The sequence below is a fragment of the Aulonocara sp. 'chitande type north' Nkhata Bay genome, linkage group LG23 (genome assembly GCF_057382095.1).
Source record: "Aulonocara sp. 'chitande type north' Nkhata Bay isolate Kocher_YH1m ecotype deep benthic linkage group LG23, A_spYH_male_GT1.1, whole genome shotgun sequence".
Taxonomy (NCBI): Eukaryota; Metazoa; Chordata; class Actinopteri; order Cichliformes; family Cichlidae; genus Aulonocara; species Aulonocara sp. 'chitande type north' Nkhata Bay.
The window spans coordinates 50,285,679-50,308,227 of NC_141365.1; the positions used below are offsets into that span (position 1 = coordinate 50,285,679).

General features: G+C 45.5%; 1 protein-coding gene across 4 annotated transcripts in view; it reads right to left on the reverse strand.

Annotated features, from left to right (window-relative positions):
• The window catches only part of LOC147302941 (histone deacetylase 4-like), an 88,375-nt gene that overhangs the window by 45,262 nt on the left and 20,564 nt on the right, over positions 1-22,549 (reverse strand). For 3 of the 4 annotated variants that reach the window (XM_086281947.1, XM_086281946.1, XM_086281945.1), the window contains exons 1-2: positions 17,360-17,765; positions 7,879-8,195 (exon numbers count right to left, since the gene is read on the reverse strand). In XM_086281947.1, coding sequence (XP_086138073.1) covers positions 7,879-8,195; positions 17,360-17,474 — 432 coding nt within the window. In that variant the 5' untranslated portion in view covers positions 17,475-17,765. Of the gene's footprint in view, positions 1-7,878; positions 8,196-17,359; positions 17,766-22,549 lie in introns of those variants that run through there. The other variant, XM_086281949.1, reaches the window with a different exon arrangement.

The window sequence follows — 22,549 nt, forward strand, 5'->3', positions numbered from 1 at the left end:
GTTTTACACTCTGAGGTGGGCGAAAGCATTTTTGAGCCCTCACGTCTGTAAGAACAAGAGACAGACATTCAATTTTCAGGCCTAAAACTCAGCTCCAGATGTCACAACCTGAAGCCAAAATCAATTTCTGTTGCATCAACTTGACAGGATATATCACATTTTCAGTAGCAAAGCTGCACCAATTTAATGTCTATGATGCAGAGGAGCAGGAACAAGCATTAGTGCCTTAGAAGTTTCATTTGTGGCTTTAACCTCAAGAAGGGAATTTTGGGGGTTCATTTTTAAAGGTCATGTCAACATGAAGGATTGGTTGGTTGATCAAAACAGGTCACGGCATATGAAAGGTCTCATTGTTTACCTACATTTTGATCCTAGGCTCACCTTCAATCCATGATTACTTTCTTATATAGTCATATTTTCACCTTGTGGCTGTGAAATGGTGTTAACTTGCTCTTTGGACGCGCTTTTTGCACCGATCGAACAACTTTAAGTCCTGAAGACGTTTTATTTCCCCACAATCTGAGCGCACATAAGAGCCTGAATCACAGTGGCTCTTCCAGATCAGTGGATCTGAGTATTAAACACAAGTGTCACAGCAAATGGATGGTCCATATGACATGTGACATCATCATCATATGGCAAAAGAATCTGAACAGGAAACAAAACAATCACCGTCTGTGATCCCGGACATTCTGGGTGCTCAAATTCGAACGACTTTTAAGAACGTCAGGAGCTTAAAGGAAAGAAAATCATAGCATGATGGTGAAGTTTTATATGCCTAAATTAAATATACTAAATCTATTGCACCAAAGAAATCCGCTGATGCTACTGGCTCACTTCACGGACTAAACCCGCTCGCCTTATCAGATACCATCACTTTGCAAAGATCTTAAAAATGCAACCATTTCATTACTTGGTCGTCTTTAAAAGTCGAGTAGTCCCATTTCTGCTTTGCTTGAGTTGCCATCTGAAGTAAATACATCTGACAGCTGTTTAAAGAAAAAAAAGGAGGGGGAAAGAAATAAAACCTTTGCAGTTCTATAAAAAAAATCCCCAAAAACCTCAGGCCAGAAGCTTAAGCCTTTAAATAAATATAAACAATTTAACAGGGGGATGAGGCTTTAGTAAAAAAACACATAATCCAATCTGCTTCTTCCTCAGAAAAAAGACAGAAGAGCATCTGTTAAATGCTCTGAAATCTGCCTTCCCTGTGCTTTTATACCGCAGAAACAAACTCACCTGTGCCCTGACGGCTTGTGCTGAAACCAAAAAGGTCAAAAATAAAATCACAGTAAAAGCCAACCTGTGCTTGGAGACACCTCTTCATCCCACTTGAGTGTCCTAAGACCCAGAGCCTGACTGTGGATAAAAGCATCAATTAAATTAAACGCAGGCTGAAGCTCACTTTCACCCTTTTCGCAGCCGTAATTTCAACAACATAAAGTACAGAGTCAAGCCTCCGAATCACTTTGTAATATGGAATAAATAGGCAAGCTGCCTGCACTCCGCCAGCAACATAATGACCTCTCACTGATGTGCCAAGGAATCAACACCCTGGGCTCCTTTCTCCCTTATCATTGTGAAACCAGTGGCAATATTTGATTAGTTTACTGTAACGGCATGTAATCAGGTCGTGATGGCGTCTTTTTATTTTTTTAAGAAGTGTAAATAAACGCTCAGTAGCCGGGACATGCGCTCGTGTTTACCGCCAGGGTAAATCAAATGCTCGAGACCGGTCTGTGAATAAATTAGCGGCTGAAGGTGAGAGGAAGGTGAGGTGGGGCCCGTGAGAAAAGCTCATCGGCTGTCTGGCTGGCTTCCAGCCCGACGCCTGAATCCTTTTTCCTTTTTTTGGTCTTTCAATCGAGGTTGGGGGATAAGGGATTGAGTGGGTGGCAAGGCTCAAAGTAACCTCGCCACCCACATTCACACAGCCCAAACCCCTGTGGCTCACTAGGCCAGAGATGTACACAGCGCTTTGAGGGCCCCGAAAAGCGCTATATAAATGCAATCCATTATTATCATTATTATTATTATTATAGAAAATGTTGCCACTTTTTGACTAAATACTCTGAAGAGTTTCCGACTGTCTCAATTTCTGAGAGTTCCCCGTTGTTAGCATGTGAATCAGCGTATGTACGCCTGCTGCTATGGGTACTCGAGTATGTGCTACTGTGGGCATGTGTTCGAGTGCTTGCTGACATTTAAGAGGATGTTTAGGTTTTAATGGCTGTAGATTTCTGTGCGTGCGTGCACACAGGAGCCGTGAATGAGGACAGGCCTCACTGCTCAGTCTGTGCGTCACTCTCCTCCATCTGCACGCCGCCACAACTCAAACGCACCTTCAGATATCCTCGCTCATCCCTCGGCATCACAAAAATGACAAAACAGGACGGAAAACTTTGGTGTTCCTCCACCGCAAAAGAAGTGCGTATTCCCGCTCCTCCAGAACATCTTATGTACGCGTTCCAGCAAACGCGCGTTCCAACTTCTTATCTGACGCGCGTCTTTTATTTTGACAGCGGATGCGCACCTGCGGACCACTTATGTGCAGCCCTGTGTATGGAATTTACAATAAATGCATCATAATTCCCTATAGTCTGAAGGTTTTACATATCAGAACATAGTAAAAATGTAACCTGGTCCTTAGCAGCTCTTAACATGAGGTGAATACAACCTACAACAGATTATTTAACAAAATGCAGAGGTGCACCCTTCCAGCTTTCTAAGTCCTGCTAATCATATGCACTTGATTAGCCGATCACCAGTAATTCTGAGCACCTCTGTAAAAGCAGAAGTTTTGTAAGGTTGCTGGTCTGGAGCATTCAGTTGTGTGTTAACACGATGCCAAGGAGGAAAAAACAAAGGCAACTCGTGCTGCCCATCAGTCTGGGAAGCATTGTAAGGTCATTTCCAAACAATCTGAAGTCCATTATTCTGCACTGGGAAAGATTATTCACAAGTACAAAACATTCAAGACAGTTGCCAGTCTTCCCAGGAGTGGACAATTCACCCCAAATTCACCTCAAGGTCAGTGCGTGCAATGCTCGGAGACGCTGCAAAAAACCCAAGAGCTACATCTCAGACTCTGCAGGCTTCAGTTAAAATGGTAAATGTTAAAGTTCATGACAGTGCAGCTGGAAAAAGACCGAACAGGTTGGAGGGTAACAAGGGGCAAATCTCTTTTCTTTAAAATAACAGGACAAGAACAATTTCTGTTTGCAAAGCTGCATCTGAACAAAACACAAGACTTCTGAAACAATGTCCTTTGGATGAGACCAAAGTTTGACCATGACGCACAACAACCAAATACATCATACCAGCTGTCAAGCATGGTGGTGAAGGGCCACGATTTGGCCTCAGCACCTTGTAGTCATCGATACAATGATGAAATCCACTCTATACCACAGTAGAGTCAAAGTGAGGTCATTGTGGGCGACCGTGGCTCAGGGGGTTGGGAAGCGCATCTGTAACCGGAAGGTCGCCGGTTTGATCCCCGGGCTCTCTGTCCTGGTCGTTGTGTCCTTGGGCAAGACACTTTACCCTACTTGCCTACTGGTGTTGGCCAGAGGGGCCGATGGCGCGATATGGCAGCCTCGCTTCTGTCAGTCTGCCCCAGGGCAGCTGTGGCTACAACCGTAGCTGCCTCCACCAGTGTGTGAATGTGAGAGTGAATGAATAGTGGTATTGTAAAGCGCTTTGGGTGCCTTGAAAAGCGCTATATAAATCCACTCCATTATTATTATTATTATTATCTGTCCAACAGATAAGGTTGGACCCAAACGGGGTCGTGCAACAGGACCATGATCACAAGACTGAATGGATCATTTTAAACGTCTAGAAAGGAAAAAGATACAATAGAGTGAAATTACAGGAAGAGGAAAAAACAGTGAAATACAAAAACAAAAAAAATTAAATGAAGAAAAATGTAAACCAAAAGTAAGAGACAGAAGAAAGTAGGAGGAGCGGATGACACACAAACAAATGAGGGAAAAGTTTAAATGTGAAGACAGAAGGAAGAAGTGAGAGAAGGAACAAGAAAGGAGAAAATTAGAGACGGGAAGAGCAAGGGGAAAAAAGCAGAACCAGTAAGGAAGAAGGAAGCACAAAAAGACAAAGGCAAGACAAGCTCGAAAGAAACGAGAAAAGGAAAGAATAAATAAAAAGGTTCGTAAAGAGGGAAGCTGAGCACCAAGAGATCAAGAGAGCAAAGACTTGCATGTGACATTCAAACTAATGTAATCCTGCACGTCGCCATCTGATCTTCTGCCCCCACAATCCATTTTTAGACAATTTATTCTAAGTCCTGAAATAATAAGTAGTTCAGCTGTATCTGCGTGTATTACAATTCATATTACAGCAGTATTCTTCTAAAAAAGAGCAAATACTGGAATATCTTTATGTGACATTTCTGCCTCTCGGGAGCGCTCCGGCGCTCTCGGGGGTGGGGGGCTGATGTATTAAAGCTTCGGCGTGTGGGCGTGATGATCTAGATTCACTTTGTATTTCCAGGTCACTGTGACATGTGATCCAAGCTCCAGCGCACACTCCTGTGCAGCTCTGTTTATGTTCCCCAAGCGTCCGGCCCGGGCCGTTCACACCAAACCGAACTTTTCACTTTTTCACGTCGCCCTGAGCACACCGTATATTTCTGGATATTTAAAGTAAGGCTACAACAGGGCTTGTGCATAACTTATGTAACACCAGGGGAAAAAAGTCTTTCGCACATTTTCCGACTTCAACCACATGCTCATATTGCTCTTCTCCATCTCTGGAGTTAAAATAAATGAAGGCAGACTGCCTCCTTGTTCTCTGCTCCCTCTTCACTCGCAGCATTTAAAGGTCTCACAGGCTGAGTTTAGTCTGCTAATGAAGAATCCCACAGCAGACTACATCAAAGTCTGTCTTTGCTTTGTTTAGGACAGTTTTAAATAGGTTTGAGTAACAGGCCCGCTGCTCTGCTTTTACACTGATGGAAGAATTAAAGTGAAATCAGTGTCCAACACAGCGTTTGTTCCTCGCTGACAACAACAATATTACAACCTGTGTATTTAAAACAACAAAAAAATATTAACAGTTTTACTGCTTCACTCTTCAGGGCTTATTAGCCGCATTTACAATGATCGTGGAGAGAGCCGATGCTTACCAGAAGTCTGACAAATTTAAAATTAGTAACCAATCGATACAAAAAACTCAAATTTCTTTGATTACCCATTTGCAGCAGTGTCGATACCTCAAAACACTGAACAACACTCTGAGGAATTTCAACAGGTCAGTAAAGCTCCTGTTTCAACCACGCTGACGTATTTAAAAGTTATAATAAACGTCAACACATTAATGTTAGCCGTTTAGCTATTAGCAGTTACCCAATAGCCATGTTACGGTGAATTTACGGTAAAGTGGTAGGTATTAATCTAAACTGAGCCTCCAGAGTCTGCAACCTACGTAAATGTGCTTGTGTGCAGTAGGGCTGCCACGATTTGTCGACTAGTCACGATTACGTCGACTATCAAAATCGTCGACGACTGATTTAATAGTCGACGCGTCGTTTGAAACTTTGTAAGATCACAAAAGACGCAGGAATAAGTAGCAGGATTTAAGAGTGTAATAACGGACTGAAACAGGAGATGGCAGCACTGCATGTACAAGGATGTCAGCTACTGTTAAACCCCGAAGAAGAAGAAGAAGAAGCAGCTGTGTCCCAGAATTCATAGCGCGGCCCAGCGCAGTTTCCAACAATGGCGGCAGCTAGTTAGTTTTAATGTTACTCTTATTATTCTTTCTGGGTCACAAAATAAACGTTTAACATATTTTCAGGCGAGAATGTAGCTGTGTAAACCTCAAATATCTGCTCAGTTTATCAAGACACCGCATATTTTCAAAAGCGCTCCGACGTTTTCGGAGACGTCTGTTACCCACTAGCTCGTTAGCGAGCCGGGGGCTAGGTCACTAGCGCGGTGAGAACACCGGACTCCCCGCAAATCGTTTTCAAACCCACCGCCGTCTTTCGCTACTCAGGTTAAACATGATATATGAGTCACTTAGATAACTTAAAATGTTATTGTTTGGGTTTTTTTTTAGTATTTTATTTGTTCCTGAGTAAATCGGTTTGTCTGAGATTAAAGTTATAGTTTTTACACAGCTGAATAAACGTCAAGCAGACAGCTGATTATCAGAAGTGTGAGATGCTGGAGAATATACTCCAGTGTCCTGTTATATTTTAGATAGCAAGGAGTTTATTAAACTTCACCGAAACAATCTGCAAATTTCATTAAAATTGAATAAACTATCATCTTGTCTTTATTTTTAGTTAGCACAGACCTTAAACACTTAAAGCTGTAAGCTAATGATAGTTATATAAGAGTAGATGCTGCTGGTGCAATAAGCTGTAGTTTTATGTCTAATGGATGATGATCTGATTAGTCGACTAATCGCAAAAATAATCGGTGACTAGTCGACTATCAAAATAATCGTTTGTGGCAGCCCTAGTGTGCAGTCCTCCGGAAAGACCGCGACCAGGTCTAATGCTGATCTGTTGAGCTGTGGACCAGAAGAGGCTGTTGTCTGTCTGTTTTCAATACTCTGCTGCTTTTAAAGCCAAGTGTTGAATATTTAAAAGTAGAATGGGAGGCAGAGCCTGCAGCTTTCAGGTCCATCTGTGGAACCAGCTCCCAGTTTGGATTCAGGAGGCAGATATGATAAATCATATAGTTAGGGCTGGATCAGGTGACCCTGAATCCTCCCTTAGTTATCCTACAATTGATCTAAGCTGCTGGACGCTTCCCATGATGCACTGAGTGTTTCTGTGCTTATACACCTCTCTGTATTTGGTCATTAGTTATGATTAATCTCTGGCTCTTTTCCACAGCATGTCTCCTCTCAACCACAACTAGTCTGATTCTGCCTGAGGTTTCTTCCTGTTAAAAGGGAGCTTTTCGTCCCCACCGTCTCCAAGTGGTTGCTCATAGGGGAGGGTCTGATTGTTGGGGTTTCTCTGTCTTTACTTTACATTATAAAGTGCCTCGAGGCGACTCATGTGATTTGGTGCTATATAAATAAAACTGAAGTGAACTAGTTCGAGTGGGAGTACTTGATAAAGGTGATGCAACACAAATAAGGCTGTGTGTATTATTTGCTTCTAGACAGTTGTGCCTATCTAAAGCGCTTTTACGACTCTTTTTGTGATTCGGCCCTGTATAAATAAAGTTGAACTGAACTGAACAACAAATCTGCAAAACAAAGAATGAAAAAGTCAAAGTCCAGACCTCAAACCGACTGAAATACTGCGGTCAGACATTAAGAGCTGTGCATAAACGAGTGGCTGCAACCCACAGTAAATGGAAGCAGACTAAAACAGACTAAGACTGTGAAAAAATTCCCCCAGACTGATAAAGTCATGCAGAAAAAAAAGGTTTGTCTACAAGCTCCTGAATCATGGAGCGTGCCTACTACTGAGGGTGGATTTCAATCATTTCCGAACCGGATCAGAACAGGGTTGGAGGGGTGAACGCGCTGCTTTTAAGTTGAAATGTTCTGAACAGGCGGCACAGGAAGCCTCCTACTGGATTTTAGCGTGTTCCTTGTCAAGTCTAGAAAAACATTTTCTTCCAGCATTGTTAGCAGCCCTTCCTTTGTTCACAGACGGACTCACAGGTGAACTAGCTGTGATTGGTGGAATCACTGTGCAATCACGTCCAAATAATCCTGCCGGGCCGTCACAGCTTTAACTGCTCTTCTTTTGGCTGCTGTGAAACTGCAGCTTTAAGGACTGCTAGTGCCATTTCTGGAAAACGTGGGCCAAATTTTTCAGATTTGTTTTGAATGCCTCCTTTTTTTCCAGCACTTGAACTTCATTCATTGACAAACACGCGGCCGTACCTGAATGTGCTCCTGCAGCTGGGCCTCATGCTGGCGGGACAGCTGCTCGTGCTGCCTCTGGAACTCTGCGATGAGGATCTGCCGCTGGATCTGCTGCTTCTGTTTCAGGGCCAGCAGCTCAGCCTGCAGCTGCTGCTCGTGCACCGATGCCGCCACCACGCTGCCGCCACCGCTGCCGCCGCCGGGCTGGCCGGGCGACTGCTGGGCGGGCGGGGAGAGCGAGGACACCTGCTGCTGCTGCTGGTGATGGTCCACGCGCAGATCCATGGGGATGGCGGCCGGCGGGAGACGAAGGGGCAGCGCAGAGTTGATGTCGACTGCAAGGGAAGATGACGGGAGAGAAGAAGAAAGGCATCTGCTTTTTTAGTTTGCTCCTGACAGGTGGTGACACCTCACAGCAAAGCAAGCTGCCAACATTATCATCACCATCATCTCACCACAGATTATTAAAACATTCAAGGACGTATTTTCTAACCGAAAGCCTCTCCAGACACTCAGCGAGCATCAGCTCCTCGTGTATTTTTAGCAGCATCACGAGCAGCAAAATAAAGCTTAGAAACGTACAGATTGGGCCCACTATCACGTGAAAGCAATTAATAAAAGTCTATTGACACCCAGCAGCAGAAAATAGGAAAAAGGAGAGTGGATCCCAACGGCTCTCTGTAACATGTTCACATGTGTCACATTGATCCTGTTCTCGAGCACTTAAAGCTGCAAGGTTGCGTGGATGAATGGGATTAAATCAAAGCCCTGCTAACTGTTGTTCTGTGTTTCTACCTGCCTGAAAAGCACCTGAAAAGTCACTCGAAGCTCTGCGGTTTCACGCTCCCCAGCAGCTGTGCAGTTTTAGGACGGAAGCATACCTGCGTATCTGCTCGCCTTTATTTCAAAATCCGGCCTCAAGTGAACATGCAATGTAAGGTCGAAGGATTTCCCCTGATAATAAATCACCTTAATAGCCACATATATGTTGCTTTTTCCTGCTTATACCACTTCCAGGAATGTTTTCCAACAGTAACCCCTGACCTCTGATCCCTGAAAGTGTTAAATAAAGCTTTCATAAAAATAGCGCCCTTTTGTCCCCTCGTCTCTTTTGTATATACAAGGAAAGCCAAACAATCCGGTTTCGTGTGTAATTGCAGAAGCCCGGCGTCTTCCCACAAAGATCGCATTGACCTGGAGCCCGGCTGCGCACAAATCACTGCCCAGGAAGCCCTCCAATCAGGCAGCTTCCTCCCCATTTAATCTGAATAAATAGGAGTCGATTGGCTGATTATTTACCTACATGTTTGCAGAGAGTGCAGCGAGAGCCAGAGATACTTTGTGTTAATAAAGAGGCAAACACGCCATCAGCGGCACGCTTAATAGGAGGGTTCAGAGCCAGGTCTGCTCATAGAAAACACACAGCGGCACATTTACACTCTTTTTTTTTTTGAGGATATCGTATTCGTGCTCGACCTTTCAAACAGCCACAAACTGATCACATCTTTGTTTTCCTCAGACAAACCTCTGAAACATTTCCAGTTTGTTCCAGGCTCCAGCACAGACGCACTCTCGCTGCATCACAGAGACGTGTAAAAAGCCTCTTATGGAAGATCCTTGCAATGGATTGCAGACAGACCACAGAAAAAACTTCTGAACGTCCTCCAGTGTAACCGCACATCTCAAACGACTCGGCTTGCCGCCTTCTTGCCGGTGTTTTCCGTGTGCCGGGGTGAAACACATCCACATGGTTGCCGCCATCCATGCCATAGGAGAACAGGGCAGCAACACCCAGCGGCTCCTTAAGGACTTGTCGTCATGTGGGGGATTTTAAAAAACAACAACACAACGTATGAGTCAGTAGTCTGCGCTGGTTGATTTGTTTCAACCCTGCAGGACATGAGGTTTGACATTTCCCAGTCATGAGAGGGATCTCATGACTGGGAAATGTCTTTTGTTTTTTTAGCCGGCTATTGCTTTCCTTCCAAGAAAAGAACCTACATGGTTGGATTTTTTGTTCTTTCATTTCCTTTTCCATTTGTGAATCTGCTTAACAAGGTACCCAATATTTAATTTAAAATGGAGCAACGCCCTGAGTTTTGGCTCCTCTCTGGCCCTTTGCTCATGTTAGAAGCGACGATGGTTACAATCTGGAAACCGACCAGCAGGCGAGGAGGGAAGGAGCGAGGTGAGCTCGTTTAAGACAGACGAACTCCCACAGCCGTGAATCACTGTGCAGAGCAAAGACGGAGAAGCAGTCCGATCTAAAGATAAATGAAACGCATGGAAAACTTTGGGTTTTGCTTTTTAAAGAAGGAACCGGCTGCTGAGGTTGTAGTGAAACTCCCATACCGCTGTCAGCCGTAATTGTGAAGGCTTGATGGAAGATTTCCATGAGATTTACAAACTACACGAAATACAGGCGTGTTCCCTCCTGATGTTTCTTAACATAAAAACGAGGAACCAGCGATTCTGCGTTCATCCAAAAGCAGAAGCAGAGAGAACCTGACCCAGCGGTTGAAGCTGTATCATAAAGGGCGTCAGGTAGTGAGCACATCTGACGAGTGTCTAGCTGTGTGCCTGAGGTAAAATAGTATTATTTGACTTTTTCCATATGATTTTATTTTCAGCACTTTTGAGCTACAAACACGCTTGTTGCCAAATGCAGTGGTCTTATTGGTCGAATCTGCTCATTTGGATCAGAAAAATCTGAAAAACTAAACGTATCAAATTCGTGGTTGTGAACCTCTGCATTAGTGAGTCCAAAAAAACTGTTTTACACGCAAAATGATCAAATGTTACGCGTCTAAAGGCCTTAAAGCAGCTGACGGATAGATGAATGTCTCTACCTGTTCGTGTAATGAATAACATCAAACTTCTTTGTGACACATTGCAGGAGCTGTAAAAATCACTCACAACTATTTAAAAGAGAAACTGCTCCACACAACAGTCCAACAGTATAGGACCAAGCAGTTAAATGCACATGCTGTATTTAAACTCTGGACCTCCAAAGGTCCTGAAAAGATTCACGATCTTATCACACCCTTTGAAGAACTGAGGCGCGAGTTTAACCTGTACAGAACTAAAGTTATCAAAAGCTTATCAGCATAATTCTTTCAGCAGGCTGCCACAGACTGAGAGCGTTGGCCTCTTCTGCTTTGAAAAGTTGCTTTTCTTGCTCTTCAGTCATCATTTTTCCTGCGTCTGAACGAGCTACTTCACAGTCCTCTGCTAGCTGAAGGTTAAAAAGCACTCCGTGCTGCGCTTTCAGGCCTGCAATCTGACGTCCTGGTTGGAATAAGGTCTATTTCTTCGTTTTTCATTCATTTTTTTCCTCATCTAATATTAGCTATAGCAAGTGCTAAGAGAGGAGTGGGGAAAGCACACCGGAGATGTGTTTACGGCTGAAAACGACACTTATCAAAGTGCCGCGGCTCCTAATGCAAATCCATAACTCATAAACACACTCTCTCCCCGAACATTGTGTTCTTCTGCCACAAGAAAACACACACAAGCCTCACACACACTCTCTCGCTGATGGTCACGCACAAACACACCTCACATCTCAGGCACCGGCGCTAATTGCGAGCCGCACAAAAGGAGAAGATGATGCAGAAAAGACGAGAGAAAGGTGTGAATCAGAGCGGCCGTTAAACGCACCCATCAGTGCTCTCCTCCTCCTCCTCTTCGTCCTCTCCTCCTTGTTTTTCCTCCTCCCCTCTTCCTTCTTCTTCCTTTAGGGCCGTTACAAGGAAGGACGGTACGTCCTGCACATCTGACTTGTCTTTTCCAGCTCAGCCTCTGTCACTTTTGGCTCGGCATTCGCCCCCCCGCCTCCTGTTTTAACCTGATGGGCGTCTCTCTCTCTCTCTCTCTGCTCCTTTCTCTCTCCTCCCCTCGTCCCTCGTTTGCCCAGTGGTGACATCACAGGGCAGTCTCAGGCATGCAGCCTGTTTATTCTGCAGCCCTCTGCTTTTCCAGGAACCAGCGTCACACACACACACACACTCTCTCTCCTCCCATACCCTCTCTGCTCTCTTTACTTCTAAGGCCAAGGAAAACCCTCCATGCTCGCTTGCAGACACCGATGTCTCTTCCCCCCTCTCGCGCTCACTCGGCGGGCCGTCCCATCTGAACCGGCTCGCATGCCTTTTTTTCCTCATCCGCCCCCTCCCTCCCCCTTTTACTTGTAATAACTATCCCCCCCCCCTTGCGGTTTTAATGCTGTGAGCTCGTATTCCCAGCCTGGAATTTGCCTACATTTCCCAAACAAATAAAACCGCAAAATGGTTTCAGGTGAACAGAGTGAGGATCCCAGACGTATTAATGCTGCAGGATCGTAGTTAAATTTGGGATTAATGTTAAACACTTCAATCAATTATATCTCGACCAACTCAGATGAATCTAAAGTGGCTTTTTTTTAAAAAATCCCAGCATCTTCATTTTATTTTGAAATTCTGTTCAGAAGAACAGCTGGAGGTGCACGTGAGCTCTCTACTGCAACATCGCTCTGATGACTACCTGGCTCTCAGCGAGCACAGTGTTTGTCCTTCATGCAAACTGCTCTACTAAACTAAAAATAACTGTCAATAGAAGAGATGTGAATTTGGTATTTACAGCTTCCTGTCCTACAGGCGAGTTTTACATTTACAGCCTGAACGTTTAGCTGAGCTCTGAACAGTAACAGCTACTTTTTATTAGGCATTTTGTGACCAAACAGGTTGACAAAGTCAACAAGAAAAAGTCCATCTTATGACATTTAATGACCGTAAACTATAAAATATATGCTTGTAAAAAGTATTTAAAGTATATTTAGAGGTAGGTTAAACGTTTAAATGATACAATAATATTTGCACACATGTCATCCTGCTGCTCTGGCTGCAGAGGTTTCATTGCGTTATAACAAAAGCGTCTACGGGACGCACAAACTTGGTAAAAGTTAAGTGCAGCAGCTCAGTGCGTAAATGTAAACAGGCTAACTGGGAGGGAAACTACTGACACGTTGGGCCCCAATCACACAGGCCCAGAGTTGGTTGCTGGAGATTTCTGGAAGTTGCTGTGAAATCAAATGCTGACACCAGCCGAAGACCTCATGAGGGAAAACGGAGTAATCTATGACAGGTTGCTACAGTGAAACTGTTCTTTTTTGTTTTAGGCGCTAACAGATTACCCTCGTCACCGGTAGTTTCCAGACAAGTGTGTGCCTTGCATGCAAAGCACAGTGACTGACCTCACTCTAGTGACTGCCAGCAACCTCCAGCAACCAGTTGCCAACCAGTCACTGAACATACAGTTTTCCATAGAAATCGGTGGTTACTACTAGTTTCTAAGCCTGCGGCACTGGGGCTCTAGTAGTCATTTTACAGCATTAATCAGCAACTTTTTGTAACTGATCAGGAAATACAAACTTTCCCAGCAACTTGCCAGATGATCCGTGCTACAGGTCTCACACAGGCCTAGTGAGCAAGCGACCACTTTTTGGAGGTAAAAATGACAAATGCTTATGTTTGTGTTTGTGTGAATATCCAAACCAATTCAATAAATCAATACAGCTCTCGAGGTAACTGTTTAAAGGTTTTTCAGGTAAAGTGTGAAGTGGAAACACATTAAGTTCTTTTTTAAGCTCCTTTTCATGGAAAAACATGAATGTATGACAAACTGTGCATATGGAGAATCTTCACATCACCACTGATTTCTCTTCTGCTGAGTCTGCTCGCTCACGCTGTCTTTACTGTGGATGCTTTATTATGTGAATGACTTACATTGGTCAAGGTCAATAAACTGCATACAGTAGATGTTTATTCACAATCTTATTTCGCTTGAATGAACATCAAGGCAGCCTCGCCTTTACACGTCAAACACACGTGACGTGATCTTAACTAAGCGCGAGCACAGGAGGGGCATACTTCAAAAAAACAAAAACAAAGCAAAAACATTCACAGTCAGTGAAAATCCTTTGAGACCGACCTGCTTCTTAAAAAAAGAAAAAGATAAACTCTCGTATCGGCACGTCTCCGTGTACAAGCACTGACGTCAAACACGTACCTCAGTTTACTGATGTTGGCCAGATAGAAGATAATATGAGGGCACTTCCACCAAAACCAAAACACTAACAAACGTGCCGTCTCTGCGCGACCGCAGGGACTTCCAGGCTTCTTGCGCAGCTGTACCTGAATCAGACTTGACAGGAGCGAGGACTCCAGCTCAGTTCCAGTTTGTTTCCTCTTGGATCAGCTCAGGCTTCAGAGAGGAAAGACAAAGACGGCTGAAGCCTCAAATCTCTGTTCCCTTTTTCTTCCTTGAAGTTTACACAGAAGATCTCTGAGCATCAACGACAACCTCTCTGACAGCACATAACCTAAACATTTTTCCCTCTATCATCTAACAACTTTGTCCCCCTTTGCCACCTTCCCTGTCAGCTGTTCCTCTACCCTCCATCCCTGTGTCCCCTATCCTGCAGCCCTATTTTGCGTCCTTACCCGCTCAGCAGCTCCCTCCCTCCCTCCTCTCCACCTTTCTTCCCTCCATCTCTCCGCAACAAATCACAATCTGTTTACAACCCCTCAGGCGCACTCCACAACTCTTCTGGCTCCAATTGCGGATCTATTTATACCAGACAATGCAGAGGGCTGGCGTCTCTGATTTGAGACTCGGATAGCACAGCGTATATCCCACGGTCTGACTCGCTGAGCTCCACACTCATTAGGCTTAATAGATGTCAAACTGAGAGCCGAGCGGAGCTGTTTAGAGAAGCAAAATGTGACTGAGGTCGCTCTCTTTTTTATTTTCTGGCGCCGTGCAAAGAGACAAAGAACAGGTTTCACAGTGAGTTTAGCAGCAGGGTGCGACGAGAGGCAACAAGTAGCACATCTGTTGATGATGGAAAATAGCTGCGGTCGCTTTATCGGCCTCTGAGAGCGGGCTGCGTGAACATCTCTTTTAGTTTTTCTCTCAGTGAGAGCTATCAGAGCAAGACTGGCTCTGAAACGGCCCGGCGACCTCCAAAAAAAGAAAAAAGTGAAAAAACACAAACAGACCTCGGGCAAAGTAGGGAAAGGGAACAGGTAAGGCGTGGCGTTGGGGAACGTGTCGAGGTGCAGCAAGTCCTGCTCTTCTGAATGCAAGCCCCGACTTGTCGCCGTCTCAATGACATCACAGAGCGGTCTGCGGCACCGCGGGCTAACAGGAAGGAGACAGCAGAGACACAACATGTGAGATCTAGAGCGGGGCGACGTGTGAAGCCGAGGTGCGGTACGTGCAGAAGTCCTTTGCGACCAGGCTTTAAATTAAGCGTGTCAGACCTCGCTATCTGGGATGACGCACAAATAGAGGATGGTGAGGGCTTCAACGCAAAGATGCGTTCAGTAGAGTAGGTGTGCACTATCAGAGAGAGGTGAGCGCTCTTTGAACTACATCTACTTCTGCAGGGGGAGGAGGGGGAGGGGTTGTCAAATTTGTCAGTTGTCCTTGTTTAGGGCATCAGCTGATGATTCTTTATATCATCAGCTGATTTGTTCATATTTCAGATCAAGAGAACATTTGTTCTCATACTTCTAATGCTACATTCAATTTAAAGTGACAGCAAAGCAGTAAAACAGGAAGTCGGCCATTTGCATTACTTTATTTCTTTATTTATAAAAAAAATTGAATATTATTTTTAGCAACTCCTCTTCAATCTGCAGACATGGAAACCCAGAGGTTGAGAGCAGCAGAACCATTAAACACAAATCAGTAGCAAAAAAAAAAAAAAGGTCGTGAAAGGAGGAGCTGGGGTCCAACACAAGGGGCGAGGTGGGTTGCAAAGCAGCTTGTAGATCCCAGCAGCTACGGGCAGCGTGAAGATACTTAAAAAGTCAACCTCACATGAAATTGACCAAACAGAGCACAGCACACCACCAGCTGGTCTGACGTGACTATGGATGAGCTCGACTTTGAGGCCTGCCCAAGCTAACGCCGTGCAGCGATGTCATTTTTTGATGGAATGATCTGCCGACTATTTTATTCTTCAATTTATTCCTTGGACTAGAGAATGTCTGAAAGCAGTGCCACTTTTTTTCTCAATTCCACTTTTCAAACGTGCCTGATATGTCTAACTAGCACTTCAAAACCTCCAAGCAGTCGGTTTAGCATTACATAAGATATGTCAGCATCCTAACAAACAAGAAGCTGGCACCAGAGTCTGCGGCTAAATTACGACATCGCTGCTTTGAGCTTCTGCAGATTTGCAGGAAACGCAATTTATTCGGTTAAAAAAAACAAAACAAACACAACGCTGGTGAAAAAATGGACCTGCACAGCTGCGTGCAGGTGCACCGACCAGAGCTTTGCACTGTGTGCTAAGATGCAACCACCAGCATCTGGTTACATTAGGATCACATGACAAAAGCGGCTTTAATGATGCAGCGATGTAGATGTTAAGATTTCCCGCAGCTCTCGCTTCTCAGGAGAAAGAACCGAACGGTCCGGGGTCACACCAAAGCGGAGGGCCCCGAGCCGCTCTGTATCCAAGACAACAGATTTGGAGAATATCTGATGAAGTCACTCCGGCAGATTTCAATATTTTATCAGCGCAGCCGGAAGGCGCGCAGAAAACAACCCCAACAGAGAGAGCGCGTGAAGCCCGTGAAAGACCAAGACGCTTAGGGTCGAACCAAAGATGAAACTTTGCTGTTTGCTCCCCTGAAGCAACAGGCTGTTCGAGCTTACAGCACTTCTTCATCGCTGCTCTGGGAGAGCCGTGGAAAGAGCAGCACGGGAGGAAATTTATGAATCAGCCTTTTGCCATTTTTGTTTTCTTTTGTAACTATTTTTCAACCACGACAATCCAAATTGTTCTGTGTTAGAAGCATTAGAAGCGCCCTCATTACTGAATTAGATAATGCATTATGCATATATTACCTCAGACTCATTTCTCCTTCAGATTACCTCATCTCTCCATCTGTGCCCCTTTCACTTCTGTACTCTGGCCTCCCTCTGCGCTGCTCCATCTCTCCTCTGTCCTCTCGCTGCTATGAACTCTCCACGCTTGTATGCTGCTAATAAACACTTGGCGATTTGAGCATACTCGGGGTGGCGGGGTTCACAGGAAGTGGTGTGATTTGTTTGGGGGAGATGAAACTGTGTGGAATAGTTTGTTTTGGTGTAGTTTCACGTGAGCTCGCAAACACACTGCTGGATTGTCATTCAGCAAAAAAAAAAACAAGAAAAAGGAAAAACAAACGGCACGCTGAGACACCAGCGTAAATAAAACACAGAAGTACGGCGTCGTCCCGTCAAACGCCGTCAACCTTCAGTCGGACAAAGTGCAGAGACATCTCTGACGTGATGGCACTTCACAAACGGCACGACAATTTATGACATCCCAGGAGAAACAAACACGCATGCAAAGTCACACAGGATGTGGTTAATAGTGAAATCACGTCTGTTCACACACACTCTGGTTTATAGAAGCTCACACACACATACACGTGCACCCAAACAAACATCCAGAGTGTCCAACCTGTTGGGATGTGGTTGAGCGCCGATGTCTTCAGGACCTCGAGCGGCTGCTCCTTTCCCAGGATTCCCTCTGTGGGAGAGAGAGAACACTCTGCTTCAAATATGGTCCGCAACATTGAGACAAGCTTCCAGCGACAAACCTAATCGGGCAGTTTTTTAAAAGAAAAAAAAAAGAAACAGAGCCACAGTGCAAACAAGCGGGCTTCAGGTCATCTGCGCTGCGGCCGGCGCGTGCAGCGGCAACGGTACCGACACCTGCGCGCGTTCCATTGGCCGGAGAGAGAAAGCGAGTGGTGAATGCGCGGAGGGTCTTCGCGACTGCAGGGGTGCTCGGAAAAGCTCTGAGGGGACGCCGAGGGGCGCGCGAGTTCGGCGTGCGAGAGGAGAGGAGAGGAGTTGGGGCTCGACTGATGCTGCCTGTGCTCAGCATAGCAAATGTGGCTGGCAGCAAGCAGCGGCGGCAGAGAGGGATGAGGGCGATGGTGGTGGCGGGGAGGTGGGGGGAGCGATGGAGAGGAGGAGAGGGAGGGAGGGAGGGAGAGAGGTAAAAATAGCTCACCCTTTTGTGTGTAACGGCACATGCAGGAGCACACACAGGCACACACACACAACGCACATGCATACAGACACAAAGACACTCCTCTAATGTGCATGTGTGCGCATGTGTGCGTCTGTGTGTGTGTAGGCTGTAATTATAGTGGCAACATGAAAAGGCTTTTGTAGCTGCCGAGCCCTGGGAAGACATGGCTATAAAAAGCAGAGCCACGGAGAAGGGTAGTGGTGGAGGAGGAGGATGCATCAGGGGATGGAGGGGGTAAGAGGGGAGAGAGGTAGAGGGAAGCAGGGATGATGAGGCGATGGAAAGATGGAGGAAAAAGCAACGAAACGGCGAAACGAGAAAAAAAAAAACACTGACATTGAAATAGTGCATGCATTGCAACCGCACACAAACCTGCGACTACTGCTGCTTCATCCACCCTCTATATGTGTGTGTATTCATAGTAAACACGAGCACCTGAGCCATCTGTATATAAATACATTTACATCTAAAAATCCTGAGCACAAGGCTCAAAAACATCTGAGGGGCACAAATATGCAATTATTCCTTTTGGACGCGAGATGAAAATCCATGTAAAATCCCTCCGGAGGCATCAAAAAGAAAAAAAAAAGGAGAGGGAAACGGGCGAGCGTCTCGCTGTGCGTGATCTATTTCTGGAATTCTCTCTGGACCAGATGGGCACATACACACAGACGCACGCTCTTAATTAGCCTTGAAGCTGCAGGGATGCGTTTTGCGCTGATTATGTACGTGCATTCGTCTCGCGCCACCTTGCGCGAATTGATGCACCAGTACCCCCGAACCCTCCACCTTCAACCACCCTGTCCCCCCAACAAGTGAGGGCTTGGGCGTGGGCTTGAGTGTCACATTTGGCCCTGTTGAAACAGATCTACACACACAGGTGACATTCAAATTCAAACTCCTGCAGACTTTATGTAAAGAGCGAGGAAATATTACAAGGTGGTCAAAGCCTCTCCAAAAACAAACCCGTCCGCATCGGTGAGAGCCGATATCCCCTGACGTTCCTATTCAAATGAAACACACGCTGCTGCATTTTGCAATGGAAATGAGGTGCATCTGCCTGTGCATGACACCTGTGGCTTGGAGTAATTCTACGCCCTGCTTTTGCACAAATTGCTGGTGGGAGCTTTACATCTCCGACTTTTAAGTGTGGGGAATTGGTGGAGGGGTGCGCGTGTCGTTGTCTGTGGTTAGTTAGACAAAGCGTATAAGCTTTCAGCCCCAAACCGCAGGGTTGATACCCGACACTCACGTGGGGAGGAGGGAGCATAGGTGTGTGCTGGAGCACTGAAGAGGGAGAGTGGGACACACAGCAGTCGGAGAGCAACGTAATGAAGCGATAACCCGCCAAAGTAGTGCCCTATACCTTGGCGACAGGATCCATCAATCTTAAATGTAGCCTAGTTACACAGCAGAGCCCCCCCCCCAACACCTCAATTTAGCTCCTTCATATCTCCCTTTCTCCATTCCTCTCCATCCTTCAGTTCCACTGGGTAAGAATCGGGAGACAGGGAGCCATAAATAGCTTCTTCTACCCTCAGGCAGAGAGTTAGTCGACTCAAGTTAGCGTAGCTGCATCAAAAATATGTTGTCATAGGGAATATAAATGGGTGGGGAAGAGGGGGGGGTGCAGGACTAACGAGCTTAGCAAAATGGTGAAGGGGCTCCGTCCGCCGCATCTCCAAGGAGAGACAAGAGGCAAACTTGACCGGTCCTGGCAACGAGAGCATACTGTATGTTGACAGAGGCCTTTGTTATGCCGGAGAAAAGAGAATGAGACATTTGTCTGCGCCGCTGTGGCATTTACAAAGCGAGACAGTGACTGAGAAAGAGAGGAAGGATGCTCCGGCCCTCATTACATTCAGCGCACTTCCGTTCTGGCTGCTCTGTCCAGGGTGACTCCAGCGAGCAAGGTGAACCCGACAGGAACAATACGATTAATCAAACACGCCTCTCCTTGAAGAGGCTTTTTCCTCTGGGTCGCAGATTCGCTTCCCAAGGGCACCGGCTGACGTCAGGGACCCCGATAAAAAGAGAATGAGTGACCCCTGCGTGAGCCCCGGCCAAGTTTGCGTCCTGCGGACGGTCAGAAAACAACCATCTGACCTTTCGTTTCAAGCTGGAAGACTCGGAAAAACAAGGTGGTCACATCTTACATGTGACAGAAAAATCAGAAATGAGTTGGAAATTGGTCATTACGCTGCAGACGCGTGTCCAAAACGCTGTTTTGCTGTGTAACTGCCACAGACCATAAGGGCTTACGTGTGACTTACTTACGTGTGAGATATGTTCAAAAAAGCCGCACATTTAAGATAACGCAGCTGATTTAGAGAAAACCACCAACGCCACACGGTGAAGAACAACTGGTTTGCTTGCATCATAGCAAATAGCCCAGGCCAATTTGACTTCCACAGCAGTCAAAATCTTGAATACTTGAAGTCATGTTCAGTACGTGCAGGCCTGAATTCACTGTGCACCAAAAGCAAACAATGCCACAACATTCAACAGAGGGTTGTGGCAACGGGCCTGTTGCCACTGCACACAACTGTACAAGAACGGTCCCATAAATTGGCCCTTTCACACTCCGTTTCGACTGTGGCGCATAATAATGATATTTGCCACTTCCTTCGACTATGATCTCAAATATGAGAGCGCCAAATGTGCATTCATAACACAACCTGGTTGGAACCAAGACAGCTGCCGGATTGCTGCTTGCTGTACTTTTACGATGTTTGAATCTGCAGCCTTTTCAGCGTTTACCAAGCAGTAAAAGCATTCAGGGGTTCAGTAATGCACGTGCACCTTTCACATCTGTGAAGGCACCATTAATGCTGAATGATATAAATACAAGTTTTGGGGTATTTTAAAACAGAAAGGCCTCATCACTTCAGCAACATGTTTTACAACAGCATGGCTCGATTCACCCCAACATACATACTAAATCTACTGTGCAGTGAGGCAAAGCGACACAAACAGAGCTGCAATCGACTTAAAAATCAACTTCAGCGAAAAATCCAGTCAACGCTGCTTTATGAAAATATGGAAGACAATTAGAGCATCTTAAAAAATGGGGTGTATATTCCCCCAAAATAAAAAGACATTTTAAATAGAAGTAAAACTTCGTATTTTTCTGTTTTTGAATTCTTAGGTTTTTCTCAGAAATTCAGAATTCTGACATTTTCAGAAAAAAGTCATAAGTCAGACTTTTTTTTCTGAATTCCGACTTTTTCTGAGAATAACCTTTTCTCCGACATTATTCTCAGAATTCTTTCTTTCTGGGGAAAAAACCCCCCAAAGAATTCTGAGGTAAGAATTTTGACTTTTCTCTCAGAGTTGTGAGAAACAAAACACACAAAAAAATCTCAAGCACAGGCTTTTGTTCAGTGGCCCTAATCCTCTTCCGTACAAATCCCTATCAACTGGGATTCTCCTGATGCCAGTGATAAGCTTTTCGATATCATTTGAGAGCAGCTGTATGGTTGTATGGAGCTGCATGGTTCAACTTTACATTTATGGAGACAAAAAAAAACCAAAACAAAACAAAACGAGAAAGCTTGCAGAAAAGTGAGAGCTTCCCAATAAGTTATGAACATATGTTAAAACTCTAACTTGATTCCAGCGTTCGTCGAGCACGTCATCGTCCTGCTGGCTGTTGAAGGCAAAAAGAGTTTCCAAAGCGTGCGCTGTTATTCGTTTATTTGGTGACAACAAAAGCAGACCTTAGCCCGAATTAACCCACAAAACCTGAAAAGTGCAAATTATTTCAACTGACAGCGATCTTGCGTCCATCTTTAATATTCTCTACTTAATGGGCAGCCATGATGGTTGCTAGGAGATTTGTGATGCAACCGTAAAGCTTTGCTCGCTGGGCCTTACAACAGCAAACACCCACAGCATCAGAGCTCGCAGTTGCTCCGCACCTACCATGCACGCACATCTCGACTCTTTAAGCGCTCGTGTGCTTCGAGTTCCGACAAAGATGATGCGTTGATCCTCTTGCGTAACCGTAGTATTTCCTTGATGCCCTGGCCAGAGATTTGTGCTTCGTGTCAAGCACTGTGGAGCACCATGTCAAAAGGCACAAGGATTGGGCTCCCAGGCAGCAGTGTAAACCGTAATTGCCGCTGACAGCATGCTGGCAGAACACAGTGTATCCCGTTTCTCAGCTGGGACTAGACAAAAGACGCGGGGACAAAAGATGCGTCCCTTCATTAGCTCATGTTCGCTCTGCGCTGTCTTTGTCCTGCCACCAATTAAAACCGCAGCTTTTCTCATATGCTGAGACATCATCCTGCATAAATAGCATGTTTTAGGTGTTATTATTATTTTGGAGGGAGGACAAGCATGGCTGCAGCAGCAGGATGCTGGTGAGGACACGGTGAACCTTTTGCATCCAGGCGAGTCAGACGCTGCACAAGAAACCCCCTGGGTTTGTCCTGGGATGGGACTCTCATGTTCAGCCAAGTTGGTGGCGCATGGGAGGACAGCGCTGACAAACCGTCTGGCTGGCAGCAGCCTCATCTGTGTTCACCGGGTTCAGCGAGAGAGAGAGAGGGTGCGGCATTTGTGGGAACACGCTGCTGAAGTGCATTTTGCAATCTGCCACAATTT